The 12,678-nt window shown below is 43.1% G+C and overlaps 1 protein-coding gene across 3 annotated transcripts in view; it reads left to right on the forward strand.

The window, feature by feature from the left end:
- EPS8L2 (EPS8 signaling adaptor L2) overlaps nt 1-12,678 on the forward strand; it is a 192,228-nt gene that overhangs the window by 120,140 nt on the left and 59,410 nt on the right. For all 3 annotated transcript variants that reach the window (XM_083165378.1, XM_083165379.1, XM_083165377.1), the window contains exon 3: nt 5,861-5,898. In XM_083165378.1, the coding sequence (XP_083021504.1) occupies nt 5,861-5,898 (38 nt within the window). The remainder of the gene's footprint in view (nt 1-5,860; nt 5,899-12,678) is intronic.

A 12,678-nucleotide genomic window follows, 5' to 3' on the forward strand; every position in this document is an offset into this window, starting at 1 on the left:
TAGGGATGGCCATCGACCATCAATGGTTTATGGTTGATGTCGAATACTTTTGCCATCAATGTGGGAGAACCAGATGGTTTCCCTACATCAATGGCAAAGGAGAACCAATGTTTCTGCTGTTTTTTTTTTTCAAGGTGCCGGGACACAGAGAATAGCTCCGCCCCCCCACACCCGGAAGAGCCCGCCCCCGAATACTGATTGGCCCACGGGCCATTGTCAAATATAATAGATGACCATCGATAGCTAAAACTATCGATGGTTATCCATCAAATAGTTTATGGCTATCGATGGCTGGTTGCAGGATCACCATTGATGGCATCCTTCGATGGTAATTGAAAGCACTTATATGTGTATTACCATTAACATGAGTAAAATATTTCCCTGATAACACAGATGTCACTTTTGCTGGTTGCAGGATCACCATTGATGGCATCCTTCGATGGTAATTGAAAGCACTTATATGTGTATTACCATTAACATGAGTAAAATATTTCCCTGATAACACAGATGTCACTTTTGTTGTCATTTTACATAAACTGCTACTTTCTCTGACCAGCGTATAGCCATTGCTTCTGCACTGGGACCTCCACCATATACAGCCGGATCCATGTATGTTACAGGCCATGGTGTCTGGATTGGAGGGTGTCCTAGCTATCCACTCAGTTACTGTCACCTTTATGCAATCTTTGCAATTTTGGTAATCAGGAGGAGTACCATAATCAGTAGTACCTGTGATACTAACACAGTGATGCAAAGTTTCTGCTTCTACATATTTAGGGAGATGTTGGGGCTGATGGTGTAGGGGGTATACACGCCCACTTGGCACTGGCCACACCTACAAAGTACTGGGAGCAGATGCATTAAGCATTGCGTTTTGCATGGGGTGCATATTGCAGCTCACCATATGCATATTGACGTATATTACCGGTGTATGCAGGAAAAAATCACAAAGAACAGCTTGTGGTAATAGCTGTCCTTTATGGTAATAGGACTTCAGGGTTTAGGACCCGGAGTCCTATCTGCGCATGCATCAAATACAGTGTCGTGCACTGAGGTGAGGCAGAACCTCTCTGATCATACTCAAGTACTAGCCGGAGTTTTGACTATATTAAGTATATAAAAAAAACAAATACAAAGAATATATTAGAAATATCGGTACTTGTTTCGTTTCACGGCGGCAGCATGGCCACGCGCTACTTCCGGGTCTGTGTCCCCTTGCGGTGCTTGGTACGCTCACCTACGCTGCAGGCTCAGTGGCTTGCTACACTTCCCGCACTAATCAACTCCATGCCAACGTGGATAGTGGGGGTATGAACAGGACGCTGACCCGGAAGTAGCACACGGCCATGCTGCCGCCGTGAAACCAAACAAGTACCGAAATATCTTATTGTATTATAATAATAATCATTTTTACAGTAAAAAAAAAAAATTCTATGACAGGTGAGGCTCTTTTCCACACATCTCTCATCAAAACTCACCACATTTCTATCAGTATATACCGCTGCACCTGTGTATAAGGCCTATATGAATCCTCAGGCTGTTATGAGTTGCAGATATGGCTCCGATACTACACAGTGCCTACTCAGCCACCGCGTGCCTTTGGTTGAGTTACGCACGTCCTGCCCTGCGGGGTTGCTTGGAGGGTTGCAATGTAATCCCTCTCAGAGGGCAATGCAATAGAAGCACATCGTCATTCCAAGGCTTGGCGCATATGCGGTGCGTGGCCAAACCTAACAATGTTGAATTTTTAGAGGTTTGCAGCATTTTTAAGCTTCCTGCACCACGCCCCTGGTCAAAGCACATCTGCTCCTTTCTATAGGCCCTGATCATTTTCAGTTGCAGGCAAATGTGGCCCTCAATCTTACACTGAGTACATCGGCCTTATCATTCTGCTGGTCAGAAAAGGGAGGCATGTAAAATACCCCTGCTCATAGGTCTGTGGTTACTTGCACCTCTAAGAATGATGGACATAAGTTCTGTATGTAACTTTATTATTATCATTTTCAGATAAGCTACAATGAATATGTTTTTTGCTTGCACTCTACGATGGGCAGTAGCTTATTAAATAAAAACATTCCTCATTTAGTATAGCAATAAAGCGGGAACCTGGTTTTCCCAAGTGATCACATTGTAATGCTTATGTAATACTGCAGCTTAACCTTGAGAGTCCATGATAAACCACCTAAGCCCCATAAACTAGGGAACCCTGGCTGCCGCCAATAAATACTTAATAATATCAGCCGTGGGTGACTGATAGTGAGTGTACACAATGAACAATATAGGTAAATGATAGCACTCAGTGACATCCCCTGAACATCCCCTCTTCTCCCACTATCTCCATCAGCATTGGTAAAACCGAGATCACCTCCACCAACTAAACACGCTGCCTCAGTGTCATCATTGACTCCTCCCTCTCTCCCCCCCCCCCCCCCCCCACATTCGTGCTCCCTCACAGTCTTGCCGCTTTCACCTCCGCAACATCTCGTGCATCAGACCATTCCTCTCCACTGACGCGACCAAAATTCTCATTCACTCTGTTGTCATCTCCCGCCTTGACTACTGCAACATCCTTCTCTCCACCGCCTCGCCCCTCTCCAATCCATTCTTAACGCTGCTGCTAGGCTCATCTTCCTCTCCCGCCGCTCTACCGCCCCCCCCCCCCCCCCTCCTCTGTCTATCTCTTCACTGGCTCCCCATTCCTTTCCGAGTTCTCTTTAAACTCCTCACCACCACCTACAAGGCTGTCTCCTCCTCCACCGCTCCTTACCTCGCTTCACTGATCTCTATCCACACTCTCTCCTGTCCTCTTCGCTCCGCCGCCGACCGCCGCCTTCCTCCGTGTCCTAGACTTCTCTCGCGCTGCACCCCTGCACTGGATCAACCTCCCGCCACCCATCAGGCTTTCTGATTCCCTTAATTCAAGCGCTCCCTTGATTAAAGCGCTCCCTCAAAACCCACTTCTTCCGACTAGCCTATCCCTCCTCCTCCTAACCTCTTTCGCTCCTCCTATCCTGCCTACCCTCCCTCTCCATCCGTTCCCATCTGTTCCTACTTATCCTATTGTTTTTCGTTCGTCCACCCACCTCCTTTTAGTCTGTTAACTCTTATGAGCAGGGCCCTCCTTCCTCAAGTACTCACCCTAACTCTTTACCTTACCAGCACTCCTGCCCTGTTCTTCCCTTCCTCTACTTCATCTTCAGTCTCCTCGACAATTTAGTTCTACCAGCTATACCCCTATTTATGCTGTATTTTATCAACACACCCTGTACGTTACCTTGTAATTTGTTTTTTGTTTGCTATGTACGGTGCTGCGGACACTTTGTGGCGCCTTATAAATAAACAAACTACTACTACTACTACATCACTGGGACCCACTGAACATGCGGTCGTTTGGCTGTATAACCAAATTGACCAACATGGTCAGTAGACATCAATGATCGTTACCGACACTCGGAAGTGTGCTTTGTTAATAATATTGCGTGTACAGATGATATTGTGAAAGATCAGAAACCTCTAATGTGTATGGGGCATTAATATCCTTATTAAATTGTACTGATGAATAGTTTTGGATGATATTCTGCCTTTTATTAAGTTATTATACTAAAGAGAAGCTGTGCTAAACGGCACACCATAATGATGTCAGCAAGGTGTGATAGATCACATACTAATGCATATGTATGGCTTTGAAAGCAGGCAATACTCCGTATTAATGTAGTAGTGTATATCTATAAAATGATGGCTGTCTTCATATAAACAATGCAGCAAGACCGTGGAGTAGAGATGTAGCATAAAAGATAACTTGTAAATAAATGCATTAAAGTTCTAATAATAATTATACACATTTATCTATTAACAGTTTCTTATATAGCGCATACATATTCTGCAGCGAATTACAGAGAATATTTGAACATTCACATCAGTCCCTGCCCCAGCTGAGCTTACAATCTATATTCCCTGTACAAAAAAAGAGGGGGGTTGTTACTCCGCACTAGCAATACAATAATTTGTTGAGCCAGAAATGGTAAAAAAATAGATATTTATGACGTTGCTATGGCAACCCTATCCATGCATAAATCAATTGGATTTACAAAAATATCTGATCTGGCGGTGCTCACCTAGAGTTTAAACTGAATATGAAGCAAGGGAAACAAAGAAACTCTTTTTGCTGGGGCACTTCTTACTGGTTATACAGGTTGAGTATCCCGTATCCAAAATGCTCGGGACCAGGAGAATTTTGGATAACGGATTATTCCGTATTTCGGAATATTTTAATATTTCAATGATGTTTTTTGAAGTATCTTGCATTTATGCTGTATAAACACATAAAATACACACATATATATTTTATTACCACATAAAATACACACAAATATATTTTATTTGTTCAAAAAACAAGGTTTCAAAACATGAAACAAAATTTGTGAACTATCTCAGATACTGAATTTGAATGCCAAGCAATCATTTTCTTGTACATATATAGTGCCAGTTACATGTCATGTCCTCAGCAGTGCTGTTACATATGTCCCCAGTGAGTTTTTATCCCCAAAAAAAAAATTCTTCACTTTCTGGAATGTATGGTTTTCGGAATAATTCGGATACGGGATACTCGACCTGTATAACATTTAACAATTTAAAATAGTTTATTCAAAATTGGCTAAAAAGACATAAACGACGTATAACACACTCTGTTAACGTGGGATCAAAAGAACCCCACAGAGTGTGTTATACATGTTATATGTCGTTTATGTCTTTTTAGCCAATTTTGAATAAACTATTTTAAATTGTTAAATGTTATATAACCAGTAAAAAGTGCCCCAGCAAAAAGAGTTTCTTTGTTTCCCTTGCTTCAATCTATATTCCCTACCACATGTGCACGCACACAGACATTCTAGGGTTAATTTGTTTGGAGCCAGTTAGCCTACCAGTATATTTTTGGATTGTGGGAGGAAACCGGAGTACCCGGAGGAAACCCACGCAAGCACGGGGAGAATACAAACTCTGCACAGTTGGGGCCATGGTGGGTATTGAACCCATGACCTCAGTGCTGTGAGGCAGTAATGCTAACCATTACACATGTAGCTCCCCTTGTAATGCTGCTAAACACACGTGTATGGGCACTCAGAGACTCACCAGTCATATTGCCCGTGTACATGTAAGGAAGGTTATACAACTGGCATGTAGGATCTAATGCTTGTGGCATGTGAAGGAGACTTTGGCTTTAGGCTGCCAAGCTGGCGCTGTAGCACAATGTACATTACATAAAGTAATGATTCCATCAGTAATTTATATTGGCATAAGCCATCTAGCAGTCACCCTAAGAACTTTACCTCCCACAGTACATCGAAACGGGTGATAGCTGACAAGCATGGAATAAATTAGGCCTTTATACTATTCCTCAGCTGTCATCTGCATGCCACCCCACCCCCAGTCCTAGCGCTCTAGGCTGCAGCCTAATCAGCCTACTGGTTAATCGGGCACTGGGTGTGCCATATCCGGATATCAAAAACCGGAGCATCCCCCCCATGCACCTAGATGTTTTGTTTTTCATACTCCCATGGTCCCCCAGCTGATGCATTGCATGGGCACAATGCATTGTTGGGATGCCTTAAAAGATGGACACACTGGGCAACAGGGGACGCTGTGAGACAGATATTACGGACTCCAGAATAATCCCCTACCTGAAATACTCCTGGTCCTGAGCCTTTTCGGATTAGGGATACTCAACCTGTATTATGTTTCCTTGGACAGTGCACTGTTGCAGTTATGACATATGGTCGTGGACATAATAAGAGTCTAGTCTGGAAGCTGTGACCACAAGAAAATCTGCATGAGGTCATTTATTTCTTCTTTTTTCTTTCAGTGGAGGAAACAGTAAAATGAGTGCAAAAGATCTATTTGGTAAGTGTATTGTAAATATGACTATTTACTTATTGTTTGTGGCATGTGTTTGATATTTCATGCCTTGTAATAAAGCCGCATAGGTCCATTGTGCAATGTGAATAAAATGTGATTCTCCAGGCGCACTTGTGTTGGAGTAATGTAAGTCACATAACACCCTAAGGGTGGCGGGCTTGGCATCTGAAACTTCAAAAGATATGTGGCACTGCCACTCACTCAGTGATTCTTATGGTGCACTCTTGCATTGCAAAAACTGTGGCCTGAAATAAAGGCAAATGGCTTGGGGTTGACTAGTGTCTTATCACTTCTCTTGCTTCCCAGACCACGACACCCCAATACGTCTCTACATTGTATCTTTGATTTTGAGTGCTATAAGCTGTACACTTCTTATTGTATGTCAGTCAATGTACTTTGTATGGCTTTTACCATTTATGATGACCTTTATAAATGTTATATTTGCACTGCGTGTCTTCTCTCCACATTAAGGATCAGACACCAAAGAGTAATGCACAAGGAGTTAGCTAAGCTTTTGAAGTGTCACCGTGGAAGGGTATAATGTAACATCAATTCCAATGCATGCTTCTTATGGTATCCAGATGATGGGTTACACAGTAGTTAAGGCCGAATAAAGACATGCGTCCATTGAGTTCAACCTTGGCTAGTGTGTATGATTCAGTTGCTACATCCCTTATTATGTATTGTCTATTCTGGCTTCTTTAAAGACAGGTTATGATTGTTATTTGTACCCCAGGATGTTTTTACCCAATAGATGTTTGTCCAACCTTAGTTTAAATGTATTTATTGTGTCTGCCGATACCACATCTCCAGGAAAAGAGTCCCACAATTTAACTGCCCACGTGTCCTAGAGTCCTTCCTTACAGAAAAAAGGGCACCTGATCGTTCCTCATATTGGCCCCTGACATGTTTAGCATGTCTCCCCTTAGACGTCTCTTTTCTAGTGTAAATAATTAAAATTTGTTCAATCTGTCTTCTTCTCCATTCCCTTATTAGCTTCGGACTTTTTCCAGTTGTATGATGTCCATTTTATAGTGTGGGGCCCAGAATTGTTCTCCATATTCTAGATGCGGTCTAACCAATGCTTTGTACAATGGCATAATTACATTTGAGTCCCTAGTCTCCATACAACCTTTATACAGACTAGTCATCTGGTGGTTTGGTCTCCTAGGCTATTACATCCCCCCCCCCCCATTATTTGTCTCCCAGATTTTGTAAACCTCCTCAGTGGTAAATGTAACACACCTTCTAAAGAGGACAGGTGGCATGACACCTTTAAAGGAGACCACGTTTGGAATATTGCACATTGGATAGACAAAATATGTCTCAGTTATGGTTCTAAGAGTATGACAATGAATTTGGAGAATTATTTATTTATTAATTAACATTTTTTTTTAAATAGCGCTCACATATTCCGCAGCGCTTTACAGAGAATAGTTGAACATTCACATCAGTCCCTGCCCCAGTGGACACACACACTCACATATTCTACGGCTATTATTATTTTGGGAGCCAGTTAACCTACCAGTATATTTTTGGATTGTGGGAGGAAACCGTAGTACTCAGAGGAAACCCACGCAAGCACGGGGAGAATATACAAATTCCACACAAACCAATGACCTCAGCACTGAGCGGCAGTAATGTTAATGATTACACCAAGCATGCTGCCCATGAGATTAGACTGCATAAAAGCAAGGACCTCCAAGATGATAGGGAATCCTCATTGTTAATGAAAATCAATTAAATGTTAGTGTAGAGAGTAGGGTTCCAGGTTTAAAGTAAACTGGGACAAGGAACTGGCTACATCTCACTAGGGGATTGGGCAATAGATAAAAGATAGAAACAGTGGGCGAGGTAATGTATCGAGGGAACAGGGCTTAGTGACGAGAAATGGTTGAGGAATTCAGTATGGGGGTTGGTGAGGTTATTTAAGTTATAGTAGCAGATATGAGAAACATTGTAACAATTGCTAGGAGTCCAAAAAAATAGGATCAATAAAAGGCAATGGTGATGTTATGGGGGAGTATCCAATTACCTGCTGTAAATGACTGCAAGTAATTGCTTTGCCTGTGGCTATCCAGTTAGCCCAGAGAAGCTGGCGCAAACCAAATCTCTGAGTTTTCCTGTGAAAACAGGGCTGCGTTGTATAAAAACACATGGGTACAGTATTCCGGGCAACTAAAGGGCAAACTGGTATGTAGGCAGGACACAGGCGGGAAATGTTGCTAGCATTGTGTGAATATGTAATTATACATGTTCCCAGTGGAACTTTTGCCCCAGAGATAGGGCTGATGCAGTGTGCAATTGCCAGATCATCACTGATTATTCAGATGGATACAGTAGTTTGGTTGGGTGTGGTATAACACACCGACAGTCGGGATTCCGACAGTCATTAGCCCAACGTCAGAATCCCGACTGCACAGCGGGGGGAGCGCAACGAAGCCCCTTGTGGGCTCGCTGCGCTCGCCACGCTGTGGGCACGGTGTCGAGCTGCGCTCGCCACCTATTTTATTCTCCCTCTATGGGGGTCGTGGACCCCCACGAGGGAGCAGTCAGCATTCCGACATCAGAGTAATGACTGTCGGAATCCTGACAGTTTGGTTGGCTTCACGCATGACAGTATGGATCATTGCCGAGTTGAAAGCTACATAATTGGATGTCCGAGTCAGCCATTTGTGACCGCATAAGTACATATTCCACAAGCTAGTATTCCCAGCAGTTATTTTTTGTTATAGTGCACATTCTTATTTTGGGCAGTGCAGTCGGAGTAGTGGTTAGCATTGCTGCCTAACAACACTAATGCCTTTGGATTAATTCCTACCAAAGTCTTGTAGGGGGTGTAGCTTGTATGTTCTCCCTGTCTTTGCACAGGTTTCATTCAGGAACTCTTACTTCCTCCAACGATGACGGCTGCAGCATGGCCGTCATTAACAAGGACCACTCTCGTCATAACATGTAGGACGAGGGGGGGGGGGGCATTAATGTTGTGCGGGAGCTCATTGTTAACAATATTCAGTGTACATTCCAGGAGATAAAGTAGAAGATATCACCCAGAAGGGTCCTTGTCAGCGATATCTCTTACTTTATCGCCTAGTGTGTATGGGGCTTCTATCTGACCCGTCAAATGGCAAAGATCGATAATCAACAGTGCGTCAAAATGCAACATGTTAGAAATTCCCAACTCACAGATCCCATTAATATTTCTGGCTGTTGTTGGTGACTTGAGGATTTCCCGGATCCGGAGACCCAGCTATTGGCAGTGAAGGGAATTGCTCTGATACCTGCCTGATTTATGGGCCACTTAATGCATCTTTAAAATAAAAAATAAGTCCAGTGTTTCTTTAAAGGGGATGTTGCACAAATGTACAATCGGATTACCTGTCTACAGATACTTGTCCTGAAATAATACATCCTATATGAGCACACACCTGTCCTTAACCCTGCTTTTGTGCAGCTATTATACTGCTATACGGAAAGTCATATTTTGTAGGTCATTTTGTCAGATGACAGAAGGGAAATGCTGAGTTTATGCCAAATAGATGAACCCTTTTTCCTATGCCCGAGGGAGCGTCTCTGTGCTAGGGACATATAACAGAATCGGTTGAAACATTTTTCCATCTGTTACTCTTGTACATACATTTTCATTCACCACACTCCTCCCAGCTATACAAATACTGTAATGAAAACTTTAGAAGAAAATATTTTCATGTTACATTATTCATTCAAGTACACGATCACAGTATGGGATCAGTATGAAATCCCGGCGGTCGGAATCACGACGGTCGAAATACTGACCGGGCCGGGCCTTGCGGGCTCGCTACGCTCGGCACACTATTTTATTCTCCCTGTATTGGTGTCATGGATACCCATAGAGGGCCAAAGTGCCGGCATTGCGGCGATTGGGATTCCGACCGCCAGGATTCCGACCGCCGGGATTTTGACCGCATCCCCACAGTATAATGAAAAGCTGTCTCATAAAATGCACAAACCTATAAGAAAGTCTATGGCTTCTGTTATTACAGTTTGTCTTCTGCAAACCTGACATTGGATTCAATTATTAACCCTTTGAGTGCCAAGTGAATTTGTCTAGATAGGTGTGAGAATTGCCGAGCAAACGTTTGTACTCATCATAATGACCTGTAATGTTTACCTTCTATAGGAAATATAATGTAATAGGGTGTGAGAATCAGAATGGGAGAGTTTGCCCATTTTTTTTAAAGCGGCAATCATTTACACTGAAAAAACAGGTTGATTTTGCCATGCAATACCCCTTTTAGACATACTACTCGGGATTTTGGCCAGGTTTACCCGGGATTTTCAACCCAGGTCACTCCCGGGACTTTAGTAACAGACCCCCTTTCACACTACACCTCAAATCCGAAAAAAACCTGGGTATACCCCTTTAACACATAAGCCAGGCTTTTCAAGCATTTCAGTGTTTCATCATTAAAATGGGACACGCCCCAGCAGCAAAAAAAAGCCACATTACATGTTTAAAACGGAAAAACCCGGGTAAACCCATTCAGACCTAAGCTGGGTATTATACACAGGAGTTAAATACCGGGAAAAACCCTGGTCAATTGCAGATGCTCAGTATCCAATAGTGAAATCCCAGTTATACCCTTTCAGACATACGCTAGTCCCGGGTTTGGGCGCGTTCATGTGAAAAAACCCGGGATTTTCGCGTATGAAAGGGGTATTAATAATCACTGTTTTTAAAAAAAAAAAAATGGGCAAACTCTCCCGAAAGCTCTAACTTTCTGATTCTCTTACATTATAACCATAATCTTTATTTTTACACAACATTTTTTATTTGAATTTATATAACAAATGTGAGCGACGCTGGTATTTTTAACGGATTTTTTTGCACGTCTCTCACAGAGATGTTGGCACTTAACCCCTTCCCGACATTTGACGTACATTTACGTCATGGTCGGGAAGTACTTCCCGACACATGGCGTAAATGTACGTCATGGCTTTAAACTGTCACCGCGTCTATAGACGCGGTGACAGTTTAAACATGTCTGCTGTCCCTGACAGCAGACATGTCCCTGCATGCCCAGGGGGAGCTGCGATGCCGCCCCCCCGTCGGCGATCGCTGTGATTGGCTGTTCAGTGTGAACAGCCAATTACAGCGTTTTCTGTGTCACCGGCGAATAACGTTCGCCGGTGACACAGGGATCGGAGGTGATTGGTGCGGTAAAGTACAGCACCAATCACCACGGGGTGTAAGGGTGACACTGGTGTCACCCCACCTCACCCCGCCCGCCCCCAAAGGCCGTGATTGGTTCGTCGGACCGACGAACCAATCACAGCCATGGAGGGGGATTTAAACTAACGGTGACTGCACTGCAGACGCCATTCCGGTCTGGAATTGCGTGCAGTGCGGTCACCGTGCCTATCTGCCGTAGTATACTGACCTGATCCTTGCAAATACTTACCTGATCACTGCTTGTAGCGTGCTGGATGCTTCCTGGATCCTGTTACTACTTGTGACTTCCTGTGTTGTGCTGCTGCAGTGTGATAGCGTTATAGATAGAGAGAGATAGAGAGAGATAGTGACAGAGAGTGCTATATTTTGTGCTGCTGCAGTGTGATAGAGTTATAGATAGAGAGATAGAGAGAGATAGTGACAGATTGTGCTATATATTTTTTATATAACTGACTGCTGCCCCCCCTTTTGTGCTGATCAGTATAAATTAACTGATCAGCAACTTTTTGGGGGGGCAGTTTTTTTTTTAAATATATATACCTATCAGTGCTGCTGCTGCAGTGTCATAGAGTGATAGATAGTGAGAGATAGAGAGATAGAGAGATCGTGACAGAGAGTGCTATATTTTGTGTCAGCTGCCCCCCTTTTGTGCACCCCCAGCAACTTTTTGGGGGTGCAGGGGTTATTTTTTATATATATAACTGTCAGTGCTGCTGCTGCAGTGTCATAGAGTGATAGATAGTGAGAGATAGAGAGATAGAGAGAGATAGTGACAGAGAGTGATAGAGAGTGCTATATTTTGTGTCTGCTGCCCCCGCCTTTTGTGCTGATCACTATATCTGAGGTGATCAGCAACTTTTTGGGGGTGCAGAGGTTTTTTTTTTTTATATATACCTGTCAGTTGCTGCCAGTTGCACTGTCAGTTGCACCAAAGGTTGTGCACCTGCTGCCCCTCACTGGTAATCAGTGTCACATCAGTGATCACCTTTTTTTTTTTGAGGGCGCTGTGGGGTCTTTTTTTAATTTTTTTTTTTACACACACTGTGATTTTGTGGGTGTCCTGTGGCCACTGTGCGCTGATCAGTGACGTACATCACTGATCAGCTTTTTCGGCACAGGGTTGATCTATTTTTTTTTTTTTTTTATTTTTTTTTTATCAAATTCCTGTTGCCTTTGAGCGCTGTTCAGTGACGGACGTTACTGACCAACATCTGTGCTTAATTTTTGGCGCAGGACCTTTTTTTTTTTTTTTTTTTAACCCCTTCAATTTTTTTTTTTTTTTTTAACCCCATCAATTTTTTTTTTTTTTTATTGGGATCAAATTCCTGTATAAAGTATTTTTTTTTTCTGCACTACATACACACTACATACCCCCCTGGTTGAAATAAAGTTTGTACCCCCCCTACACTATACACGTGTTGAAACATTTCACTACCAGAAACACAAAAATAAAAATGGCATCCCAAATGTCATCCCAAATGTCATCCCAGTCATCCAGAAGAATGTATTCAGCGGAGGAGGCATATGCCATGCTTGCCTCTGACTCTGACACA

Source organism: Crinia signifera, chromosome 11, assembly GCF_055691185.1.
Source record: "Crinia signifera chromosome 11, ASM5569118v1, whole genome shotgun sequence".
Lineage (NCBI taxonomy): Eukaryota > Metazoa > Chordata > Amphibia > Anura > Myobatrachidae > Crinia > Crinia signifera.